The sequence below is a fragment of the Macaca nemestrina genome, chromosome 11 (assembly GCF_043159975.1).
Source record: "Macaca nemestrina isolate mMacNem1 chromosome 11, mMacNem.hap1, whole genome shotgun sequence".
NCBI lineage: Eukaryota > Metazoa > Chordata > Mammalia > Primates > Cercopithecidae > Macaca > Macaca nemestrina.
In genome coordinates this window covers 60124936-60150567 of record NC_092135.1, presented here as the reverse complement: position 1 = coordinate 60150567, position 25632 = coordinate 60124936, and the positions used below count along the sequence as shown (strand labels likewise).

The following is a 25632-nucleotide window of genomic DNA, read 5'->3' as shown; positions in this document are numbered from 1 at the left end:
CAGCACGCTGGCAGGCCACTCTCTGGCAGAAGTAGAACGTCGCAGCGTTTGGTTGGGGCAGTTGAGGGGAGCCCAGGCCGCTGAGTGGTCTGACTCCAGGGGAAAACCTTCCCACTCATCCCCTTCTGACTTCCCCTGAGCTACCTCCACTCAATAAAAGCTTGCACTCATTCTCCAAGCCCAGGTGTGATCCGATTCTTCCAGTACACCAAGGCAAGAACCTGGGATACAGAAAACCCTCTGTCCTGTGACAATGTAGAGGGTCTAATTGAGCTTGTTAAGACAGGCCACCTATAGACGGCAAAACTAAAAGATCACCCTGTAACACATGCCCACTGAGGCTTCGGAAGCTATAAACATCCACCCCTAGACTCTGCCATGGGTCGGAGCCCCACAGCCTGCCCATCTGCATGCTCCCCTAGAGGTTTGAGCAGTGCAGCACTGAAGAAGCGAGCCACTGCCCCATCACACAACCTGACAGGGAGACAAGGGAACTTCACTCATTTCAATATGAGCAGAGGTGATATAAAAATATTTAACAATTTCTATGGGATGGATATTAAGCAATTAGAATAGCCGCTCCCAACTCAAAATGGACACAGACTGGGACATCTAACCCAAACCTCACTACTAGCTAAATGTCAATCATGATTGCAAGATAAAGACAATGGTAGTCTAGTTACATTTGACTGTAGTTTGCTCTTAAGCATTTATTTTAAAATAAAACAATTACAATCTAGCCTTTGAGGTAAAAGTACTATTTTAACAAAAACATTTGCAGTTAACTGTTTTTGAAAAGACTTTAAGCTATGGAAGGAGTACTTGAAAAATGAATGTTCCAAAACTTATCTATTGATATGTGACTTCCATTTTTTGCCAAAACTACTATGTAGAAAACTTTTTATATGTAAAAGCTTAAAACCAGAATTTTAATTGAATTAGGGAAAGTGATTAGGAAATTATTATCAAGATTAAGTGAACTTAGCCAGAAATTTTTTCTATTTTAGGATTACTACTATTTTTGAAATAAAAAGCTATGGCAGTATCCTTTTAATAACTTTCCTGCTAAATCAGCCTATCAGTTTCAGTTAAATGGCTGAAAGTCTTGCTTAAAGTCTCAGTTAAATGACTAGCTACTATATAGTGTTAATATGTACATGTATATATATTATATATGTAACTAAATTCTTTCCTTTATATATTGTGCATTCTTTGAAGACTAGCACCGCACCATCTCTTCTTTGTTTTTTATATAAGCATAGTGTGTTGGAGTCACATATTGGGCACATAAACATGCCAGACTGGTGCTACTGTAACACGCTAGCACCAATTGTTATGACATGGTACTGGAATCTTTCCATTTTACAACTGATGTATTTGAGGTGATTTTTCGAAGCACAGCAATTAAGAAATAGTATTGAGATGTGAACCCAGACAGCCTGAACTCAGAGTCTCTGTGCTTAACCATACCCCACACTGCCAGGTTAAGAGAATCTAACACTTCAAATTACACAAAGCAAGCTCATTATTGATACAAATGAGCAAACAAGTAAAGGAACAGAACAACAATTCCAGGGTTTCTCACTAAACTTAAATTATTGTCATTTTCTTTGAAAAAGACATTACTGCTACGCATGGTCATTAAATTGTAGTAGCAGCTATTATTGTTACTACTTTTTAAAACCTCAAATGAAAAGTTGCATAACAATGGGAAAATACATAGTTCAGCAGGATCTCCTACCTCAAAAGAGAAAGGAAAAAGAAACTTACATTTGGAAACTGGTCAAGAGGATTAAAATGAAACCTCTTAGAAGAAACTTGACAGAGGAAAACAATTAATTACTCAAGTGAAAAACAGAAAATAAACTAAATCATGATGCAAAAAATATAGATGAAAAAAGGATACATTGTGAGAGACTGTGTCTTGGCTTTTGTTTCCTTAACCTCCTTTCTCCAAAAAGGGTCCTATCAAGACCATGGGAGATTCCTAAAAAAGAAGTCCCTCCCACCCACGCCTAATCCTCATCACTCAGACCTCATCCAGCAGAGTGACTCCTACTTGTGAGAAAATATGAATTGCTATTGTTGGGTACTATGTGATGCTCATAGGGTTAGATGAGGATGACTATTAGGGAAATCAACCTGTGAAATTGTAATATACATTATTATCTAGATTTACTATGGTCTTCATGGCATTTATCCTCACATAGCACATTGTGTATTTTTTAGCCATTACTAATCATCTATCTTCCCACTCCCATTAGAATGTGAACTCCATAAAAGTAGGAACTTTGTTAATTTTATTAACTGCACCTAGATCAGTGCTGGTCATGTAATAGATACTTAATAAACATATTTTAAATGACTGGATGATATAATGAATGACATAATTTGAATGCCAAATATTTAAATATCTTTGGTTTAAATGTTTGGTGTTTGTGAAAGGGTCAAATACCAAACATTTGATCCTTTCTCTTCCAGAGCAACAATTAAGTGGTATGAAGAAAATAACATTAACTGGTTCCCCGTATTCAGTCAGCAACCCCTTCTCATTCCCCCATGTTTGAAACCAAGAAACGGAAGGATAAGTGCCAGGAAAAAGGATGTTTTTTGGTTGGTTAGTTTGTGCTTTAACATGTTGAATAAAACCCACTGGCAGCTGGAGGATAGGAGTATGTTTTTGCAATAGCCCTAAAAGATATTTTCATAGACCCAATACTTAAAATTAATAATTTGAGTACTTTTGTAGAAATATCTAATTGGATTATCCTCTATCTGGGCACAAGGTCAACTCCCAAAATTAAGTGAAAAAGGAGTAGGGTTCTGTGAAGAAACAGAAAAGAACAGTATAAATCAGGCCTACCTGCAAGTCCAAGGTTTCATTTACTTCAACTTTCAGTGTATTTGACATTATGCCAGCCACTGGGGTCAACTCAAATACAACTCCCAGGAGAGATATCATCAAGGTCCCACTACCTGTGAGTAGTGTACTAGTTACTGTGTAAATATATCCCTTCTTCAAGCAGCTTACAATCCTTCAGGGGTAGAAAAAGTCTTGCTACATAAGATAATTAGAGAATAAAATAGGACACCTTGCCATAAAGTGCTCATTTGGATATTTTGTATGCCCTTAGTCAACACTCACCAAGACTCTGTACTTCTATTATCCAGTTCAAAGCACTATCAGGTTTTCCTGGTCTACACAGACTTTATTGAATGTACTGTGCTAACAGATTATTTTTCCTAAACATGTCTCTTTGATAACCTGAATGATCTCTCCATCCTTTATATAATTCTGGACCACGAGGTTCTAGTTATGGTGTGTATGTGCCTACCACCCACAGTCACACGTGACTACAGAATGCCTCCTAAATGAGAAGTAACCTTAAGGACTCACATTCATGTGGCTTCTGTACCAAAATGAAGCTGCCATTTTTCAGTGTGAATATGTTTTTTTTCTCTCATGACATAGACAAATGTTGATGTTTACTACAAGTTGGTACATTAGTTGCTAATTAAGTTCCTAGCTGCTCCAGCCAAAACTTGCTGTATTGAATCCAAGAAAAGAATGGCAGCTATATCAAAAATAAGTCGTTGGGGGATTTTTTTGTTTTGTTTTATTAAAGGAAAGTTGTATATTAAAGAATATAGGGAACTTACAAGCTGGAATCTAGGAAGCCTTCAGTCTTGACTTCCGTATAAGCTGAGTTGGTGGTTCAAGGCCATCCACATCTGTTACCAGGTTCTGGTCAAAGCTGCATAAATACCAGCAATCTAAATATGAGGCAGTAAAGTTAACTGTTTATTGTTACTCACTTTTTCGTACCCACCTGCAAATTCCCAGGGAAACAAGTTAGTGTCTGGGAACCCACGGGAGGTCAGGTTTATTTTAGGGAGGGCACAGAGGTGACTTCCTCCTGGCTTCTCCACATCTCTGCAAAGATGTCTTCTGAGCTTCATCTCTCACCTGTCCCTCGCAGTCTCACCAACCTCAGCCAGGCCTGCCTTGCTGTATTCACCAGCCGTGGGTAACTCCCTGTTCACGGCCGGGTCTGTGGCAGTTTCTGTTCACTTCCCCATTGGAAAGTCCCAAATCACAGGCTTTTATGCACTGCACGTTTTGACCTACAAAGGACCTGATTGTTAAGGCAGAACCCCGCTGGGAAAACAAAATAACCGCAGGAGGAGCTTTGCTAGAGTGTTGGTCTTGGTGCCAGAGAGAATTCGCTTTCCTTTTCTGTTTCCCGCGGTGTCCTTGACCAAAGGCCTCCCGTCTTCACCCGCCCCGACCAAAAGGTGGCGCCTCCCTGAGGAAACTCCCTCCCCTCTAGGCCGATTACGTTTGCAAAGTCCTGAAAAGAGAATCGAAACAGAAACCAAAGTCTGGGAAACTCTTTAAAAACTGCCTGACAGAAAGCTAGACTCGAAGCTCCTACCCGTCTGTGCAGCCGGATCGACCCGGTTCGGGACCCGGGGTGCACACCGCAGAGTCCAAAGTGCCGCGCCCGCGGCCCCGCGCGCCTCCCCGCTGCCCACCTGCCCACCTGCCCAGGTGCGACCGCAGCCCCGCGCGCCGGCCGGAGGGCTCTGCGGGCAACCTGGTCGTTGTCAGGCACAGAGAGGTAGACCCTTCTCCTCCAAGTGGGCAGCGGACAGCGGCACGCACATCTCACCTGTCCCGCAAAGAACAGCACCATCTGCTTGGGAGAACCCTCTCCCTTCTCTGAGAAAGAAAGATGTCGAATGGGTATTCCACAGACGAGAATTTCCGCTATCTCATCTCGTGCTTCAGGGCCAGGGTGAAAATGTACATCCAGGTGGAGCCTGTGCTGGACTACCTGACCTTTCTGCCTGCAGAAGTGAAGGAGCAGATTCAGAGGACGGTCGCCACCTCCGGGAACATGCAGGCAGTTGAACTGCTCCTGAGCACCTTGGAGAAGGGAGTCTGGCACCTTGGTTGGACTCGGGAATTCGTGGAGGCCCTCCGAAGAGCGGGCAGCCCTCTGGCCGCCCGCTACATGAACCCTGAGCTCACTGACTTGCCCTCTCCATCGTTTGAGAACGCTCATGATGAATGTCTCCAACTGCTGAACCTCCTTCAGCCCACTCTGGTGGACAAGCTTCTAGTTAGAGACGTCTTGGATAAGTGCATGGAGGAGGAACTGTTGACAATTGAAGACAGAAACCGGGTAGGTGTCTGTTCAGACGGAGCTAGCCTTTTAGGCAGATTTTGCAAAGCAGGTTTCCTTGTGCGTTTGCCCCTTTCCAAATGTGCATGACATCTTTGGGCACATCTAGTTTCTTCCTTTGAGAAGACAACATCTAGGCACTTTAAGACAATGTTGAAAATTTAAACACAAAAGAACTACTTTTCTAATCTTTTCACTGAACTAAAAAGGAGTTAACTTTAGAATTGTAATGTATATTAACAGGTAACATGTATTGAACACTTACTATGTGCACTTGGTATCATTTTCAAAATGTATTACTACAGTTCATGTTCAGAGTAACCCACTGAGGCTCCTAATGTTATTAACTCCATTTTGCAGATGAGAAAACCTGAGGCAGATTAAATAATTTGCCCAAAGTGTTGAATGTTTTTCTTATTTAATGTAGTTGCACGGAGCAGGGGTCAGCAAACTACGGCCCACGGGCTAAATCCAGCCTGCTACTGTTTTTTTCAGGCCCACAGGCTAAGGACGGTCTCTAGATTTTTCAATTTTTAATTTTCAGTGTTCATAAAGTTTTATTGGAACACAGTCATGTTCGTTTGTTTACATATTGTTTGTGGCTGCCTTTCTACTCCAAAGGCAATTGGATGGAAACTATGTGCCCTTAAAGCCGAAAATATGTATTATCTGGCATTTTAGAGAAAAAGTTTTCCAATCTTTGCCCCACATTACATATTGTGCCATTTATTCTTAGCCCAAATGGGTAAATTGCAATCACACACACACACACACACACACACACACACACACACCCTTTTCTCTTTCTTTAATCAAAGTTTCTACATTTTCTGAGAATCAAAATTTAAAAACAATTCATTGAAAGAATGTGTTGCTAATTTCAGTTTTTCATATTAGTGAAGAAACTGGATTTTTCTTAAGGTGGCATTTTGACAGGGCGAATTTTACTGATGACTTTACATTAAATGTGATATGAATTGTTTTTTGATAAGTGAAGATGTACTGAGGTGTGTATAAATGCTGACCTGTTTGCATCTGACTTACTCAGGCTCGTAAGTCAAAAGTCTTGTTTTGGAAGACATGTAGACGAATAAAGCCATGACTAAAAGTCAAAGGCTTTGTCTACACCACTGTATGATTTTCACATTTTTTTCCTCTCTTTTTGGTTCATCCATTGTTTGTGTATTCATTACTAACTTCTGGGCATTTGATTGATTGGCTATAGCCTATGATGTAATTTAGTCTTTAGTGAATAAAGTTAGTGATCTTTTGTAGACTTGACAGACACAGGGCCTGTCCAAAGACCCAAACATGCATCTAATTTTGATGGCCAGTTTTCCCAACAAGTAAATTACTTTGCACTGTTGTCTGTAATGTTTATGTCGTTTTGTGTATTGAGAACAAGCTAGAACGCATTATAGTAGTCCAGCTGGATATGACAAATGTGTACATCACTGTGGCAGAATCTTAATTTGGAAGAAAGTATGCAGCCTTCAAGCCAGCTGGAGATGGAAGATGGCATTTCCAGCCACAGTAGCTGTTAGAAGTCCAGAAGCAACAGAGTCCAGTAACACCACAAAGCTGTTTATGTTTGGTGGGTATGATGTCCCGATTGCCAGCGAAACAGCACTTCTCCCTATTTACTCTAAATACTTCTGCCTATCAGCATCACTTTTGTCTTGCCTGGATTGAATTTCCGCCAGCTAGATTTTATCCAAGTTCTTGATTCTGGCAAGCTTGGAGGCAGCTAGCAGTAATGCAAGGGATTTGACACAAAGAAGATATAGAGTAAAGGGACTTTCTTGTACTAGTAGCAGTTAAGGCCAAAGCAACCCAAATTCTCCCTCTGATTCACATTTCAAAGGAGGCCCCGAAAGACTAAGCAGCTATACATTTGAGGCTCTCTAGGAAGTAACAGTATCTCTGTGAGAGTCTGGAATAATTGTTGTGTGCATCATTTTACATGTATTATCAGTTCCAAAAATAAGCTATGGTGGACAATGAGAAGCAAGCATTATGTTTGGAAGAATAATCTATATTGAGGTGGTGGTCATTGATGAAGGTTTATCTTACAGCAGCAAAGTGTGATAAGACTGTAGAAGGGGAACACATGGATCTGAGGTCTATCTTGGCTTCTTACTGTATGTGTTACTTCGGGCCAAATTATTTAAGTTCCCTGATGCTACATTTACCTGTGAAAATGGACATCATAAAATTTCTCACAGTATTTTATTCAACATCAAATCAGAAATAGTGTTTATGAAAAAGCTTATAAATCAGAGCTATTTGATATGATAATGGTGTTGACTTTTATTACTATTCATCTGATTACATTTCCTTGTAAATTTAAGTTTGAGAGATTTAGGTAAATTCCCCATGTTGCAATTGAGACATACTTCTTAAAGTCCCTAGATTATACTGATTTGAAAAAGAAATTACCTCTTTCATCCCAGAACCTAACCAGGATTAGGTATAGGGTTGGTGTTTAATAAGCATTGATTACTTGATTGATAGACTGATTGAATTTATTTCTGAAAGTGTCTGGAATAAGTATTGAAAACACATGATGTATTGAATTGTGTTGCTAGGCATTAAAGAATGGATGAATGATGAAAATAAGATTTCCAAATTTGCTTTTTTGATGGTTTAAAATAAGTAATCAAGACTTCCATAAAATGGTCTGGTATTTTTGTTCTTTTTCTGTTTTACCATAGACATTTTCTACTTGATCTATTATTTCAGTTTAGGATTCCCACCCCATTTCCTAGCCCCTGCCCCTGATTCCAGCAGGCCTTCTGAAAATGACTTTAGACATAGGTTTGTGTCCAGCAAGTACCCAAAAACTTATTCATTCATTCATTCATTCATTCAGTTTGAATTTATTGAGTGGCATCTTTGTGCCAGATGCCATGCTAGTGGTGAAAAGACAGGAGAAAAACACAGAGACTGTTTTGTCCTTTCTTGAAGTTGTGTTATAGTGTTCATCAGTGTTGATGAAAGAATGTCTACTGTAGGCCGGGCACGGTGGCTCACACCTGTAATCCCAGCACCTTGAGAGGCCGAGGAGGGCGGACCACGAGGTCAGGAGATCCAGACCATCCGGGCTAACACAGTAAAACTCAGTCTCTACTAAAAATACAAAAAAATTAGCCAGGCTTGGTGGTGGGAGCCTGTAGTCCCAGCTACTCAGGAGGCTGAGGCAGGAGAATGGTGTGAACCTGGGAGGCAGAGCTTGCAGTGAGCCAAGATCGCACCACTCCACTCCAGCCTGGGCGACAGAGCAAGACTCTGTCAGAAAGAAAGAAAGAAGGAAAGAAGGAAAGAAAGAATGAAAGGAAGGAAGGAAGGAAGGAAGGAAGGAAGGAAGGAAGGAAGGAAGGAAGGAAGGAAGGAAGGGAGGGAGGGAGGGAGGGAGGGAGGGAGGGAGGGAGGGAGGGAGGGAGGGAAGGAAGGAAAGAAGAATGTCTACTGTATACAAGGGACTATTCTAAATACCAGAGATTCAGCAGTAATATATATGCCATTTTATCAATCATTATAATAAAGCAATCCTTGTACCGCCTTGCTCCTCTTTTAGGATGCTAAGTTACAACTTGGCATTGTTACAACTTGGCACACCCATCAACTTAGGCAGTCATGAACTCTGGGAACTGAAGTGATCATATAAACATTTCCATAGTGTCTTAATAATCAAGCTGAACAGCTAAAGAGAGGTGCGTGTTTCATCCCTGGCCAGTTCAGAACACAAAGCATCTGTAGTCCTGGAGACTCCACACCCCTTTCTTTTACACAGGAGAACCAGAGATGCCATGACTAGTCCAGCTGAAAACAGTCCAGTTCTCCCAACATCAAGTTGAGTACCCAAGTCAATCTCCCCAAGAATATTGTATTGTCTGGCAAATTAGGAAGGATAAGAATTTCATTTGAAAAAAAAAAAAAGTATGACTAAGAAATTAGCTATGTCAATGTGACAATAAATATTCATTGGGTTAAGATATTAACTTTTTGTGGGAAACTGGTTCTTTAAAATTCTTTATTTTTAACATACAGGTTTTGCTTCTTGATTTACTTTTATCTGAGAGTTGAACTCTGCTGGGTTAAAAAAATCACCATCATATTTAAATAGCTATCTAAGATTATTATAAAAGGAAGAAAACATTTGCATTAAACTGTACAATTGTGTTGGCAAGCCAGTGCTTTATGGAAATGTCATTGGTTTCTTCACTGATTTCTGTTGGAAAGAAAAAACATATCAAATAATTTAGAATATGAAAGCATTGAATTGTATTATCCCCAAATTAATTTTGTTTTATATTTCATAATTTAGTTAACAATGTGTTAATAGACTACATAGTCATGATAACATCCATCCATTTTTAACTTCATAGAGAAAACTTCAAGTGGAGTAGGGGCATGGGTGACAATCGTTTTATGACTTGTTGCAGTCTCAAATCTAAATATTTGCCTTCCACGAATTTCTGTAATTGTGTTTACATATTGGGATCTAATATCTTTACAATGTTTTAGGAGAACAGATTAAATTTTTAAAATTACATAATTGCGTCAAAGGGAGTTGATGTACTTTCCAGCACCAAAACTGAGAAGATTTCTTAAAAATTCAGCATCTTGATGAGGCTGCTAAAATTGCACAGATATATGTAGTTCCACATTCAAATTGTAAGAATATGTTTAGGAAATAATGACATCATGATCCTTACATGCTTGGACTCAATAAAGGCAAAGAAAGCTTGACAAATATGATTCCACAGTAAAAGTTGACTTAATAGATTAGTAGTTGAAGAAACTTTTGTGGATAGAATATGCTTAGGGATTTTTTAATAACAGTATTTGTTACAGTGCCTCACTGGTTCTTTTTAAGGAAATCCTTCCTGATTGCTTCTTTCAAATGTATTTAAAGCTGATTAAAGGATGGGGTAATAAAATATGAGAATGGCTGAGTTAAAAGAAGGCACTGAAACTAGTCTTATTTACATCTATAGCAATTACTTGTTAAATTAGCAGATGATAATAAAGATGTTACAACACCAGGGAAGCCAAAGAATTTCCACTAGGAGACTAAGAGAGTTAGAAAAAAAATGGTAAAAAATGAGCAAAAATCTGCTTAGAAAATGTTGTGGATGACATGGACTGAATTCACTTGAAATTTACTGAGTTCAAATAGTTATTTTTAACCACTTCTTGCCAGAAAATGAACTAAAATTGGAGAAAATTATAAGCTATAATTATAGTTCAAGAAGGCAGGATTCAACCTCTAAATTCAATTGCCTGGGATCGAATTCTAATTCTGCCACTTACTGGCTTTGTGACCTCAGAGAGATAACTAAACATCTCTGTGCCTTGGATTTCTGATCTGTAAATGAGTTAATATTGGTACCTACTTCTGGGCTGCTGGATTAATACAAGTCCCCTAGAACAGCATTCTTAACTACTAGATGTTAAGACGGAAATATCCCTTGGGTAGAGACCATGCAGCATGTGCTTGTGCAGGTGAGGTGTTTGTAACAATGACTCTTCCCAGTCATCCATAATAATTCTAACACTGAATTAGTGCCAGACATTGTTCCAAAAACATTAACAAATTGCTGACATAAAAGGTTATGGAATATATTTATAGGACTAGAAAATACATAAATTTGTAGGAAAGAACTAAACAATCCAAATTTTACATGTGGAAGATTGGCAAATGTTGAGAAGGACCTTTGATAATATCAAAGGCAATATTTCTTATCTGGGAGGTTGATAGAATCACATAAGATGCTTTAATTTTTCTTTAATATCTGAGTTCCTAACATAGATAAAATAAATCAGTATCTTTTAGGGGTGTTTCCTAGGCATCAGTATTTTTTAAAGCTCTATGATTGTTTCTAATGTGCAGCTAAGATATAGAAACTCCGAAATTTCTTTTCAGCTGCCTTGTTTTCCACATATTGTAATCGAGGTCTAGGAAGATGAAGTAAATTGCTAAATGCCACAGAAAGCTAACGATGTCCTGCCTAACTTCTTTCATGTCTAAACATGGCTTGAGTTCATCTTTCCTCCAAATCCTTATTGCTGTATTATGACCTAAGGAGATGCGCTGTAACAATGATTACACAAATGATCCACATTTAAAAAGAATTTACTAGATTAACCTAAAAGAGAAAATAAATGAAGTCTAAAGACTCTAATGAATGGATATAAAAATAATTCTGCCCCATATTTCCAAAAAAAGATATAAAAACAAATTTCCCATAACATTAAATAAACACAAATTTGAGAAAAATTGATTATAGTAATAATCAACTGTGCAAATATTGAATAGGAAAGAACATAAATCTGCAGTAGCAATTACTTATTTCATAATGATAATCATGAAGAAAGAAGAATTACATAAGAAATGTTTGATTTCCTATTTACAGACTCCATAGATTGAAAAAATATAGCCAGTCCTAGATATACAGAAAGAAATTGGTGAAAACAGATATAACATGGCTACAAACTAAAGATACTTTCTCTTCTACCCTTTATTCGGGAATGGCTGAGGTAAAATTTATTTTGTAGGTGTCAGGTTTGAATAATTCAATAGCGTTAAAAAAATGGTTCATATTTAAAAGGACACTTGGTCCAGAGAATATTTTTTTTTTTTTTTTTTTTTTGTCCAGAGACTTTTTTTTTTCCCTGCCAACTTCAGAATTGCTACAGGTAACATAGCTATTTTCTTCAATGTTTCAATATAAGCCTTTATTTATACTTATGCTTAATTGCTCAGTTTTTCTAAATGGTATTTCCTGTTTAAGGTTATTCAGAAGATGTTTGATCTTACTTAATTCTAATTTTCTCTTACAACAGATTGCTGCTGCAGAAAACAACGGAAATGAATCAGGTGTAAGAGAACTACTAAAAAGGATTGTGCAGAAAGAAAACTGGTTCTCTGCATTTCTGGATGTTCTTCGTCAAACAGGAAACGATGAACTTGTCCAAGAGTTAACAGGCACTGATTGCTCAGAAAGCAATGCAGGTAATTTTACCTAGGAAGATTTTTCCAATTCTGCCTAGTGATTGAGAGTTCAATAAAGCAGACAGACACAATGCTAAACACCAAGATTTTTAGAATCAAAATTTTAAGAGTGGAACATATGTGATATATCATCATTGTAAAGGTGATCTATTTTATCACCTTTACAAATGAGGAAATTGATGCCTGGGAAAAAATCAACTGATCAAAGACCATTTTTAGTTCAACCAACACTCTTTCTACTACCTTATTTTAGAAATGATATGACTACCAGAAATTTTTATCAAGATTATTTAACATTGAATATACACAAATACCTTGGAAGAAAGTATTTTAGTGGTTATAAAAAATCTGCTGCATATTATTCTGAACATTTTATACATTTTTAAGCAATGTATTAAGCATTTGATAAAAGGATTGTTTTGTCAATATATCTCAACATTACCTAATGTGAGATTTTAAAAAGCATTCAACGACGGTAATAACATAACATTTTATAGCTCCTTCTCATACATTATTTGTAAACCTCACTTAAACTGCTATCTTATTTTTCTTTTCGTAGTATGCATCCTATGTTTCCAAAAATATCATATGAAAGACAAATTGAAAGTTAACTATTAATTAATTATAATCATTGCAGTTTTGTTCTGGTGACCCAAACTAATGAAAACTTTGGTATAAAAAGTGGGGTGCTGCTGTAACAAATACCTAAACATGTAGAAGTGGCTTTGGAACTGGGTAATTGATAGAGACTTTAAGAGTTTTTGGTAAATGGTAGAAATATGGGTGTTAAGGGTGATTCTGGTGAGGTCACAGAAAGAAATGAGAAAAATGTCATTGGAAACTGGAAGAAAGGTGATCCTTTTATAAAATGGCATAAAACTTGATCTCACAAGTGATGGATTTGGATATTTGGCTGAGAAAATTTCTTAGTAAAATGTTTAAGGAGCATCTTGGTTTCTCCTGACTGCTTATAGTAAAATGCAAAAGAAGAGAAGTTAATTGAAGGAGTTGTTACGCAAAAAGGAACCAAAATTTAAATATCTGGAAAATCCTCAGCCTATTCATATTGCAAAAAATGAGAAACTGTGTTATAAAGAGAACACCAAGGGTGTGGCTGAACAACCAATTGATAACAAGATCATGGGTGCCACTCATGGACTTAATCAGTCATTTCAGCAGAAGGTAGGAATAGAGATACATTATACCAGCAAATACACTTTCAGTTTGAACTGAAGGAGACAGAGAAGGCAGGGAAGAATGAGAAAAGGATACTGGACTTTCTGGATTCTACAGAACCAGACCGTAGAGCTATTTGGCTGTGAATGTGTGCTGTTCTTCAAGGAAAGGAAAGAATGCCCCAAAAAGTGATTCAGAAGTCATCAGGGTTGCTACTTCCACCACAGGCCCAGGGGCCAAGGCAGTTTCCTTTTTGGTTTCAAAGGGCAAGCCTGTCTCTCAGGTTTTAGTGAGCCCTGCCCAGTGGGCAGGATGACCCTGCCCAGTGTCTTAGAAGCAGAGCTATCATCACAGAAAGCTGTGTGGATGGAGCCCTTAGAGAGAGCAGGCTGTCTTGCAGAGCCCTAGAAGTGAACCTGCCATTTCCATGGACCTGGAAGGCAGTGCATCAAACCAAACAGAGCTTTTCTCAAGCCTTATAAGTCTTAAGATACGATGGAATTTACCTTAGTAAGTTTTGGATTTGCTTGGGACCCATCACCCTTTCTTTCTTTCCTATATCTCCTTTCTGGAATAGGATGTCCATCCTATGCCTGTCCCACCATTGTATTATGGAAAAGAAACATGTAGCTCCTCTGGTTTCACGGGTTCACAGCTGGTGATGTATTTGCCTCATCATGAATCACATCTCCAGTCTCATCCATGTCTGATTTAGACAATGTTTAGGTGAGACTTTGGCTTTAAACTTAGAGTTCATGCTGCAGTGAGTTAAGGCACTTGGGCTGATGAGAAGAGATGAATGTATTTTGCATGTAGTAAAGATATGAATTTTGGGAAGCCAATGGTAAAATGCTATGGATGGAATTTTGTCCTCCCGTTATTCATATGTTGGAGCCTAATATGACTCTATCTAGAGATAGTGATAGTAGGAGATAATTAAGATTAAATGAGCCAGATCAGGCATGGTGGCTCACACCTGTAATCCCAACACTTTGGGAGGCCAAGTGGGCGGATCACCTGAGGTCAGGAGTTTGAGACCAGCCTGGCCAACCTGGCGAAACTGCATCTCTACTAAAAATACAAAAATTAGCCAGGCATGGTGGCATGCAGCTGTAATCCCGCTGCTCGGGAGGCTGAGGCAAAAGAATCGCTCAACCCAGGATGGGGAGGTTGCAGTGAGCCAAGATTGTGCCACTGCACTCTGGCCTGGGTGTCAGAGCAAGACTCTGTCTCAAAAAAAAAAAAATTTAAATGAGTCATAAGAATATAAGAACAGGACCTTAATCTGATAGAATTGTGGCCTTTTAAGAAGAGGGAAAAAGAGAAACATCTGTCTCTTTCTCTCTCTCTCTTAACCATGTGAGGACGCAGGGAGAATATGTCCATCTGCAAATCAAGGAGAGAGCCCTCATCAGACATTGACCCTGCTGTCACTTTGATCTTGGACTTCCAGTGCCCAGAACTGTGAGAAAAGAAGTGTCTGTTGTTTAAGCCACTCAGTTGATGGTGTTTTGTTATGGCAGCACAAACAGACTAATAGGAGCTCAGACTCTGGGTCCTGTTGTTATGGCAGCACAAACAGACTAATGTAGGAGCTTAGACTCTGGGTCCTGATACATACCGGATCCTGATGCTTATCAAATCCTGGCTCCTTCCTTGAATGTGTGACCTTTGGCCAGGTTCTTGACTTCTCTGTGCCTCAGTTTACTCCTCAATAAAATGAAGATAATATTACTTATCACCTCAGTAAAATGCAGACAATAATATTACTTACCATGTAGGTTTATTTTGAGAATTAAATAACTTAATATATGTAAAATGTTTATATGGTGAGTTCAAAATAATTAACTAATATAATAGTCCCTAACATACTTAATATCTAACTGCAAACATTGCCAAGTTTTCTTCTTGTCCAAAGTCACAACAGTTTTCTTTAGGAAATTTTCCATACAAAGTGGGGCACATTTTCTCTGTGTTCTTTAGGATGAGATAATAAAAAAATGATACGTTAGAAATTTTTCCTTATGGCATCAGTCTTTGACAGATTGCAACTTCATAAAGGCAAAAACTCTTGATTTTCTTTTTAACCCACATAAGCCCTTAATAAAATACCCATTACATACAGTTGAAGTAGGAAAAGCTGGAAGGGAGGAATGGAGGAAAGAAGAAAGGAAGGACACAGAATATTTCATTAAGTTTTAAAAATCCCCAGAAATTCAGAATACATGAATATAGGCTGACATTAAAGCAGATGTACGTCTCGTGCAGAACACACAGTGAGGAAACAAAATGGCAAGAGCAAAGCTAAAGAAAACTACCAAATTTGCATTTTCATTAATTCAGCCTTAAATGTAACTTTGTGTCACTGAATAAGTAACTTACTTCCTAAACGTGATGGTCAGACAGGAAATCACTTTTCTTGTCATTAGCATAATCGTTATCTTTTTTTCTTAGCTACAGTCTAATCATTACAAAGAACTACTCATCGTGTTCATATTACAATTAAAAATACTGTACCATAACAGAAGCACGTTCAAAGCCTTTCGAAATATCAACATATTACAATATATTAAAGCAAATCTCTATTGGGGGCTCTCCATTTTGTTTTCAAAATAACAATAACAGCTATTTATATTGTATAAAATCTTCCATTGTAATACAATTTACATTCTATTTAGAACTTCAAAGTATTTAAATATATTCAGGCAACCTCTATTAGGAACCTCCGGTTTGTTTTCAAAATAACAATAACAGTTATGTATGCTCTACAAAAACTTGTGTTGCCCTATGATTTGCATTCTAATATTGTTATTCACAGAGATTGAGAATTTATCACAAGATGATGGTCCTCAAGTGGAAGAGCAACTTCTTTCAACCACAGTTCAGCCAAATCTGGAGAAGGAGGTCTGGGGCATGGAGAATAACTCATCAGAATCATCTTTTGCAGATTCTTCTGTAGTTTCAGGTACTTGAAACACATACATACTTTAATACAGTAATTACTACTTCCAGAAAAACCAACTGGGCAGAACCTATTAATCAGAGGGAGAAAATGTGGGCACTAAGGTTAGTAAACTTTTATATTAAAATAATATTTTTAGAGGAGATTAAAATAAAATAATTCTTGGCCAAAATGCTTTCTAAAACTAATCCAATATCAATGTGGTATAAATATGAACACAACTGCATCTAATTTTAATTTATAAGAAATCCATAGTCATTGTAAGATAAATATCATAAGAATGCCCTATATTTCATGGGTTTCAAAGTACTTTCAAATAGATCAGTCAATTTAATTCACCCAAAACCCTGAAAATAAAACAGAGCCATTACTTTTTTTCTCTGGTTTAAACTGGGATGGCTCAGAGAGATTCAACTGGGTTGTAAAAATTAAAATCAAAGCTATAAAAAGGAAGATGAACAGATGCTGAACTAGGGTTTGGCTTGAATTGCCTTAACTAATCAATGAGGACTGAAGACCACCATGTCCACCTTTTTGATACTGAAACAGCCCTGGTAGAAATAAATTACTTAATTATTTTTTCCCTTTCTAATCTGCTCTTAATAGGATAATCCACCTCTCCCCTTCACTGCCAAAAGGCCTTATTCTGTTTTCACAAGAAATAGTTGCTTAAAGCCTGTGGTGTGCTAGTAAATGTAACACGTAGCTCTCTGGGGAAAAGAAAAAGCCCTAGTTTGTAGCATTTGCCAGTCTCTGTGGTTTGAATGTTCTCGTTCAGGTTTATTTCAAGCTTCCAACATAAGCTCACTGAAAACAAAGCTGGGAAGAGCTGTGCAGTGGCACAGCATTGTACAGCTTTCCCACCATACAGATGCAAAAGACGGAGATAGCCTCCAGATCAAAGATGACAGTTAAATGATTAAGTGATGAGTTTTAAATACCTTATTACCTTTGCTTGGAAATAATTTCTTTAATCGTAAGTTTATATAATGTAATATAATTTAATTTTTGTAATGGCTATGGTTAAAAACTCAGAAAATTCCTGAAAAGTTACCAGTTAGCTCCTGTGAGCCCGTATACACTAACTCTAGCACACCACTGCAAAGTTTATTATTTTTATATCTTATTTTGTTTTTGGAGTTGGAGTCTCACTCTGTCACCCAGGCTGGAGTGCAGTGGCATGATCTTGGCTCACTGCATCCTCCACCTCCCGGGTTCAAGCGATTCTCCTGCCTCAGCCTCCCAAGTAACTGGGATTACAGGCACCTGCCACCATGCCTGGCTAATTTTTGTATTTTTAGTAGAGACAGGGTTTCACCATGTTGGCCAGGATGGTCTCGAACTCCTGACCTCAGGTGATCCGCCCACTTGGCCTCCCAAAGTGCTGGGATTACAGGTATGAGCCACTGCGCCTGGCCTTGTTATTTTGTACTTAGATAAGTAATATGCATGCATTGCAAGAAATCTGTAATACACAGAAACACACAAAGAAGTCACCAATATTCCCAGAGTATGGATATTACACTTAACATTTGGTTATGTGTGCTTCTGGGCTTTTAAAATACCTGAACGTGTATATATAGTGTCATTTCTCTTATGTTCATTAAATATTCTTCTACAGCCTGATTTTTAATGACTAAATAATGGTCCCACCATTTGGATGCAGTATAATTAATTGACCAATTGTTGAACATTTAAATAATGCCTCGATAGCTCTCTTTGTACTTATGTCACAGTTTGCTTCTTAAAAACATATTATATAATTGGAATTTCTGGGTCAAATGATTTATACAATTTTAACACATTTGATACTTAATGTCAAATCTCACTCCAGGAACTTGTACCAATTTACATGTTCTCCAACAGTATGGGATCCGAGTGCTTATTTCCCTGAATTCTCTTCTACGAGAACGAATAATATTATCATGTTCAATCTTTTTCAATTTGGCCACTATTAAAAATGGTATTTTGTTATTTGAATTTACATTTTCTGATTTCTGCTGAAAAAGAATTTCAGAACTTCATTCTCTTTGTTTCGTTAATTATCAATACTTTTAAAATTCATTTTTCTATTGGAGTATTCATCTTCTTTTTGTTGGCTTATATGAGCTTCCTAAGTATGCAAGATATCAATTCATTGTCATAAATAGCACCAATTGTTTTCACGGTTGGCTTGCTTTTTAGCCTGATTGTGGATTTTTCTCTTTTTCTTTTTTTTGCGGGGGAGGGGGCCGGGCAGGGACAGGGTCTTGCTGTCTCTCTGTCGCCCAGGCTGGAGTACAGTGGCACGAACACAGCTCACTGAAGCCTTGACCTCCCAGACTCAAATAATCCTCCCACCTCAGTCTCCCAAGCAGCTGGCATCACAGGCATGTGCCACCATAACCGGCTAATTTTTGTATTTTTTATGGAGAATGGGGTTTCACTATATTGTCCAGGCTTGTCTGGAAATTCCTAGGCTCAAGGAATCCTTCTGCCTTGGCCTCCCAACGTGCTGGGATTATAGACTTGAGCTGCTGTTTGTTTTTTAATGTAATGCGATTCCACCTTTCTCAGAAACTCTGGTGATGCTGCTGCTGCTAATAGCAAAGCTTATACAGGATAGTTTTGTTGTTGTTGTTCTTGTTGTTCTTGTTGCTGCTGTTGTTGTTTTGCTTTTCATTTGAACAGCTGCACTTGCCTTTAAAAATCATGATTCTATAGGAATGCCAAAATCCACTATCTGAGTGTGGAGTTTTCATGTTTTAATAAATGTCCTTTACAGGCTACCCGACATCTCTATGAGTTACTGGCCATTTTCCGTAAATCCACACTAGAAAGAAGTGAAGATGGAGCTAATGCTGAGAGATGACGCTGCATCTTAAATGAGGGTTTATCATCAAAGATTACCAGACTAATGCATTGCATTAGCTTGTAGTTAATCTACTCTGAATTTTGAGTGAACAAAATTAAAGGCAAAAGTTTTAAAATTTTTTAAATTTTTACTTCTTAGTATAAAACTTAAAGATGCATCTTGTGAAAAAAAACTTAATAATGATATTAGACATTATATCAGAATATATATGACAGAAAAGGTTTTTATTTTTACTTTTTCCTCTTGGGTTCCTTTCTCTCTATCTCCCTCCTTCCTTTCAGAAGGAAGTTTATTATTTTAGAAGTTTCACTCTAACTTCCTTCCCTCTCTTCCTTTCACTTCTTTAATTTAGCAACTATTTTCCAATCTCCTGTCATGTGCCAGGCACCTTGTTGTGTACTGTGAACTCAGGAACATAATAGAAATGGCTTCATGGCCATGGAGCCTAATATGACTTTATCTGGAGATTGTGATGGTAAGAGATAATTAAGAGTAAATGAGTCAGGCCAGGCGTGGTGGTTCACACCTGTAACCCCAGCACTTTGGGAGGACGAGGTGGGTGGATCACCTGAGGTCAGGAGTTCAAGACCAGCCTGACCAACATGGTGAAGCCCCATCTCTACTAAAAATACAAAAACTTAGTTGGGCATGATGGCAGGTGCCTGTAATCCCAGCTACTCGGGAGGTTGAGGCAAGAGAATTGCTTGAACCCAGGAGGCAGAGGTTGCAGTGAGCTGAGATTGCGTCATTGCACTCCAGCCTGAGCAACAAGAGCAAAAAAACTGTCTCAAAAAAAAAAAAAAAAGAAAAGAAATGGCTTCAGCCCCCATGGAACTTTCCACTGAGGGAGGTGTTGGCCCAGCAATAGTAACTGTATAACTACACTTGCAGTATGTGCCATGAAAGAATAGTACAGGGTATTAAAATATATAATAGTCTGAGAGCATGTAAGAGTATACAGTAAACCGCACAGTAATCCGAGGAACCATCCAATTCACAAACATCTTAACGGTCTTCTAGTCCTTAGATTCCTTATGGTATATGGATTTCGCATGTGGATTTGAGAGCAGGTTAGTTTAATCCATTCTGGCCCTTTCCAGAGCACTAGCAAAGGGTCACTTATTTATGAAAATGTAGCACTTTGCTTCAGACCTTTGCTTTAGAGACCGCTGCTGGCATTCCAAGTGTCTGTTTGTTTCCTTGTTATCTTCAGGACTAAGAATTACTGATATTAATAACTTATAAAGTACCATTAGTCCAGAGAAATTATTGGAGTTCTTTTGATTGAAGTTTTTCTTGCAGAATTTACTATGGAAGGGTTTTGCCTGCATAAGCATTTTCTGACAGAAGTAACAATCGAGGTAAATGTGGAGGTACTCCATAGCTTCTAATAGGCATTTGTGCAGTTTTGTTTTGTGTATCTTCTTGATATTGATAATGTTTAGTCTTTATTTTGAATTCCATTGTATTAGGTTCAAGTTTCAAATAGTTTCCAAGATAGCATTGAAAAAAACTTGTCCCTTAAGCTGCACACAGTCTGTAAATATGATTTTTATATGTGTAAAAAGACTCAAATTATTTGTAATTTTAAATTAAGATATTTATAATTATTATTTCTGAACCAGTTTCTCAAATATTTTCTCAGTGCATAGTAGTCTTAGTGCTATGCAAATGTTGTTAATTATTTATAGCTTTAACGCAAAGATTATGTGTGTGTGTGTGTGTGTAACACATCTGATGGATAAGACACACCACCATCAGTAACAGTGGTCCACCTTGAAACTAATTTTAAACACATATCTCTTTGGCACTAGAGGTCATATCAGAGTTCTCTAGTGGATTGTTCTAGAGAGTGATTTCGTCATATCTCCAAACTTGGGGGTTGATATGTGTCCTTTTTCCTCCTCCCACCTCTGTTTACAATCAATTGCTTCTCATTACAAAAGTGGTTAGTAATTAAGATATATCAATTTTTTTATTTGCCCTTTTCCAAATTAACAAAATTTCTAAACAACATTTGAACAGTTCTCAGACTATTAATGGGAATTTAATGCTGGATGCTATAGTTCTGCTTTCTGAAGTCACTGGTCGTCTTATAACAAGAAGATAACTGCAAAACTTTGGTGTTTCTCTAGACCAGATTTCCCTAGGAAACATCAGAGGGACACAAAGCCTGCTTTCATTTTCTATTAAAAGCATTTTAATTATAGCAAATAATTGACTGGATTATTTGACCTCTATAAGTTTACAGTAAAATTAGTTGTGCAATCAGTCTTTAATTGTCTGCTACTGTTGCTTTGTCAAAACAAGTGAGTAGTTACTTCACATTAACCTTTTTTCATTATACTATTTTAGGAATTAATGCATTACAATAAAATCAAAGAAAATTAAGTGACATTTAAAACTAAATTAACTTTATTGCATTTGATATAAACTTTTATGCAGAGTGGAGCAGAAAATCCCCCTAAACTTCTTTTTTTTTTTTTTTTTTTTGAGACGGAGTCTCGCTCTGTCGCCCAGGCTGGAGTGCAGTGGCGCGATCTCGGCTCATTGCAAGCTCCGCCTCCCGGGTTCACGCCATTCTCCTGCCTCAGCCTCCCGAGTAGCTGGGACTACAGGCCCCCACAACCGCGCCCGGCTAATTTTTTGTATTTTTAGTAGAGACGGGGTTTCACCGTGGTCTCGATCTCCTGACCTTGTGATCCGCCCGCCTTGGCCTCCCAAAGTGCTGGGATTACAGGTGTGAGCCACCGCGCCCGGCAACTTCTTTAATCATTGTGTTAGAGCTGCCCTATTGTGAAAACTAGAAAATGCAAATGCCTCAGATTGGTCAGCAGAGGGCGCCTTTACATTTATAAAGCCAATGGAATTTCACTGTTTCAGCGTGAAAGATTATAATGTAACTGTAGAGTGTGCCATGTGTGAATATACAGTGCGCATGACTGTGATTGCATGTGTGTATTTTGATTTATATATTCGTTCACGTGAAGATTTTAAAATTCCACCCCAGCTAATGAGCTTACCAACCTGCTTGTTTTCAGACTTTAATACCTTCTTTCTCATATTTCCCCATATGTTCCACTCCTTAGGTTTATCCGGTGACATTATGCTTTGGAATATATTGTGGATATATTTTGCATAGATCATGTTCTGTAGGAGGGGTTTAAAAATTGACCTTTATAAAACAGCCTTCTTCTCCCTGGCCCAATCTGTTATAGCACTTTTTTTTGTTGTTGTTTTGTTTTGCCTTTTTATAGACCGAAGTCCAATCTTAGATTTGGTCTATACTAATTTCTGTAAAAGTGCCACAAAATTTATCCTTGCACTTGAGGACCAGAATAATGTTCTGTAGCACTAACCTCTAGAAATCTAGAGATTTTTAGAATCTCTAGAAATAAAACCATAGCATTTGAAACCTAAGTGGAAAAAAATAATTGATACAGTAGTTTACAATAAGACTGTTTCAGAATCACTCATGCTATATCAGAACTGGTTTGAAGTAAGATAGCACACTCCTTTACTTTTTTATTATTCTAAATTTAGTTATCATTGATTATTGAGAACTAGCAGTACTACTGAGGCAATCCAAAAGACAGATATTAATTTGAGCTGAGAGAAAGAGAGGGATGCTGATGCTGATACTGATATTGGTACTTGTTAAAGGATTATGTAAGTTTGTGTTTTATTTGCAACCTAGCATGAGGTATCTGGGTCAGTTATATGGCTTACAGTTGCATAATAGTTCTAGGAGGATTACCATTCATACCTCAGGAATGGGGACATAGATATTATGACAGAAAGACAGAAAGAAATCTCCCTAGTGTGCAGTTAATACGTGTTGGATTTATTTTCATGATACCCGTTTATGACTACAAACGTTAAGCTTTTTTTTTAGCAGAGTTTTAACAAAAGCAGTGATTTTAATTTAGACCATCAGATCTTCCCTTCACAATTTTAGGATGCGAATTAAGTCAGAAGCCAGAGAAATAGGAAGAAGGAGGTGAGTTGGTCAGATAATATAGTCTCATTGAGAGAACCAAGCACTGAGGAATTGCTCAAAAAGTTTATACTCTAATTCAGGAAAGCAAGTGACATGCCTCCACAAAGAAACCGTAATCTAGCCATGGTAAAAGAGATGCAAGATCTGTATTACAGGATGAAGAGACAAGATCTGTGAAAGAAGGAAGACTGATGAGAAAGCTTACCAGATGAGGAATATCAGATATTTCATCTGAGCCTTGAGAGCACTATGCTGGATTTGTAAACAGAGGCAGCAGGCAACATTTCAGGTTTCAGAAACATCATGAGCAAAAGCACAGGCACAAGAAAGCTCAAAATGTGTTCAGAGGAACAGTTTGATGAGAGAGAGCATTTGTGGAGAGGGCAGTAGGATTTACGACTTCTAAGATCACTGGAAGTTAGTGAATTTCTCAGCAATTTTTACAATACTTTTCCTCACACACACACTTTTAAAAGTATACCATTAATCATTTGGATAATTATAAAATACCAGCACAATGTATGTGTGTACAAGCATCATCTTAGATGATGATTGTAGGGAAGTCCTTAGGTAGAGGAATATATCTAGCAGAATGCTGGAACTGGATCTTACTGGCTTGTAAGAGCCCAGCATGCACATCTCTTTCCAGCTCCACTCAGGATATCATGCTGGAAACTGGCCACAGTGCGAATATTTACACCATGGAAATTGACAAACCTTTTAAAAATCATATCTCCCTCCACCAAAGAGCCAGTTGTTGAACATTTACCTGGGCACCCTTAATGTAATCATATCTCCCTCCATCCTTTCATGTCTACTTAAATTTGCTTAACTCCTATAGCCTTTCCTGAAAGGTGCTTACCAGCCAAAGAGGTTTCTAATTCACATTCTACCTTGCCGTCTCCAAACCTTGTTATTGCCAAGATTTACTTCCCATGTGGTTATCTGGCTCCTCACTCTTAACTGACTCTACTCTAGGACTTTCTGCCTCCATTACTGACTGGCAGTGAATGAATGGGTCATTCTGGTGGGGGTTGTTATCCTTGAAACCTGTGCTTTAAAAACTACCTTTCTTTATTAGAACCTAAGTGCAAAGGCTAAAGGGCATCAATGATACAATCTAAGCCAACCTCATTACACACAATTCAAATTTAATTCTGTTAGAAACATTTCAGCAGTAGAAATTCTATAAACAGGAGCAGAGGAGCTCCATGGATAGCCATGTGGGCCTGTGGCTCTAGGAGAGTGATTTTTCTCTTTGGGGAACTCATTTCCTAGAAGCTTGGATCCAGGAGAGAATATGCAAGGTGGGTGGAGGTGGCTTCTCTCCATTCTGCGGGAACACATGTTCCCTGGCACGGAGAGGAAAATCTGACAGACCAAAATGTGAGTGTGTGTGTGTGTGTGCGCGCGTGCGTGTGTGTGTAGATCCATATACATAGAGCTGAAAATAAAAGTGATCTATTTCCTCTCAAAAAAGATTAAGTTATTTCAAAAGAAAAGGAAATATATATTATTAGCAGTATGAGTGTAAGCCCACTTGAGAAGCCCATGCAGTCTTTGTGTGTGTATGCCCAAACGTGCTCACATGTTTCAAGCTTTCAGGGTAGCTTGGACCTTCCAGGCATGAGGATTATGAAACTGGAGGGAAGGTGGGGATAGCTGCAAAGGTGAAGCTAAAATGCATCACAAGGTCAGAAATAGAATGAACATGAAATTATCATGAAAAGTGAAAGTGGACTAAAGACCTTGTCACCACTGACTCGCAGGAGAACAGGAGCAGTTGGTGCTGTTCTTTCTCAATATGCACAGAGGCCGTTTCCCCTCACGTTTCCTGCTGTAATGCAAAACCACTTTTCGGGAAAAATAGTGTGTGACTGACTGAGGCCACGGGAAAGAAAGGAAAGATATTCTGTGGGGTGATAAATGCCTCTAGGCCAAAAGTAGGAGAGGCACTACCTGGTAGGAATAGAAGCAAGAATCAATTTGAATTTTACCTAATGAAGCTTAGCTCGTTGAGTAAAGAATACCTACTTGTCCACTACTTGCTATGTTAGCTTTCTCCAGCAGAGGGCAGACTTTACATTGAAATAGATCTAAAAAGGCCTTCAACCTCTTGGTTTTTCTTTTTTTTTTTTTTTTGGTTTGAATTTTTTTTAACTTCAATATTTTTGGTTTCTAAATTATTTTAAAACATTTTAAAGTATTTAAGGTCTAGAGTATGTTAAATAAGAAATTTCTTGGATTTCAGTTAATATTTCTGCCTTATTAGCAAAATACTCAAGATGTGATTGCAAAATAAGGCGTTTTTTTTTTTTCCATGGCTTTTGGGCTGGTCTTAGGCACTTTCTGTCATTGTAGGCAAAGCTGTTCTTCTTTGTGTTGTTTACAAAATTGCTAAAGAAAATCCTGTCTCTTAACTAGATAGTTATA

At 38.0% G+C, this 25632-nt stretch overlaps 1 protein-coding gene across 1 annotated transcript in view; it reads left to right on the top strand.

Moving 5' to 3' along the window:
- Positions 1 to 4387: 4387 nt before the first annotated feature.
- The window catches only part of LOC105483341 (interferon induced with helicase C domain 1), a 52003-nt gene continuing 30758 nt past the window's right edge, over positions 4388 to 25632 (top strand). The window contains exons 1-3 of the mRNA XM_011744168.3: positions 4388 to 5189; positions 12039 to 12207; positions 16202 to 16348. Of these exons, the coding sequence (XP_011742470.2) occupies positions 4737 to 5189; positions 12039 to 12207; positions 16202 to 16348 (769 nt within the window). The 5' untranslated portion in view covers positions 4388 to 4736. The remainder of the gene's footprint in view (positions 5190 to 12038; positions 12208 to 16201; positions 16349 to 25632) is intronic.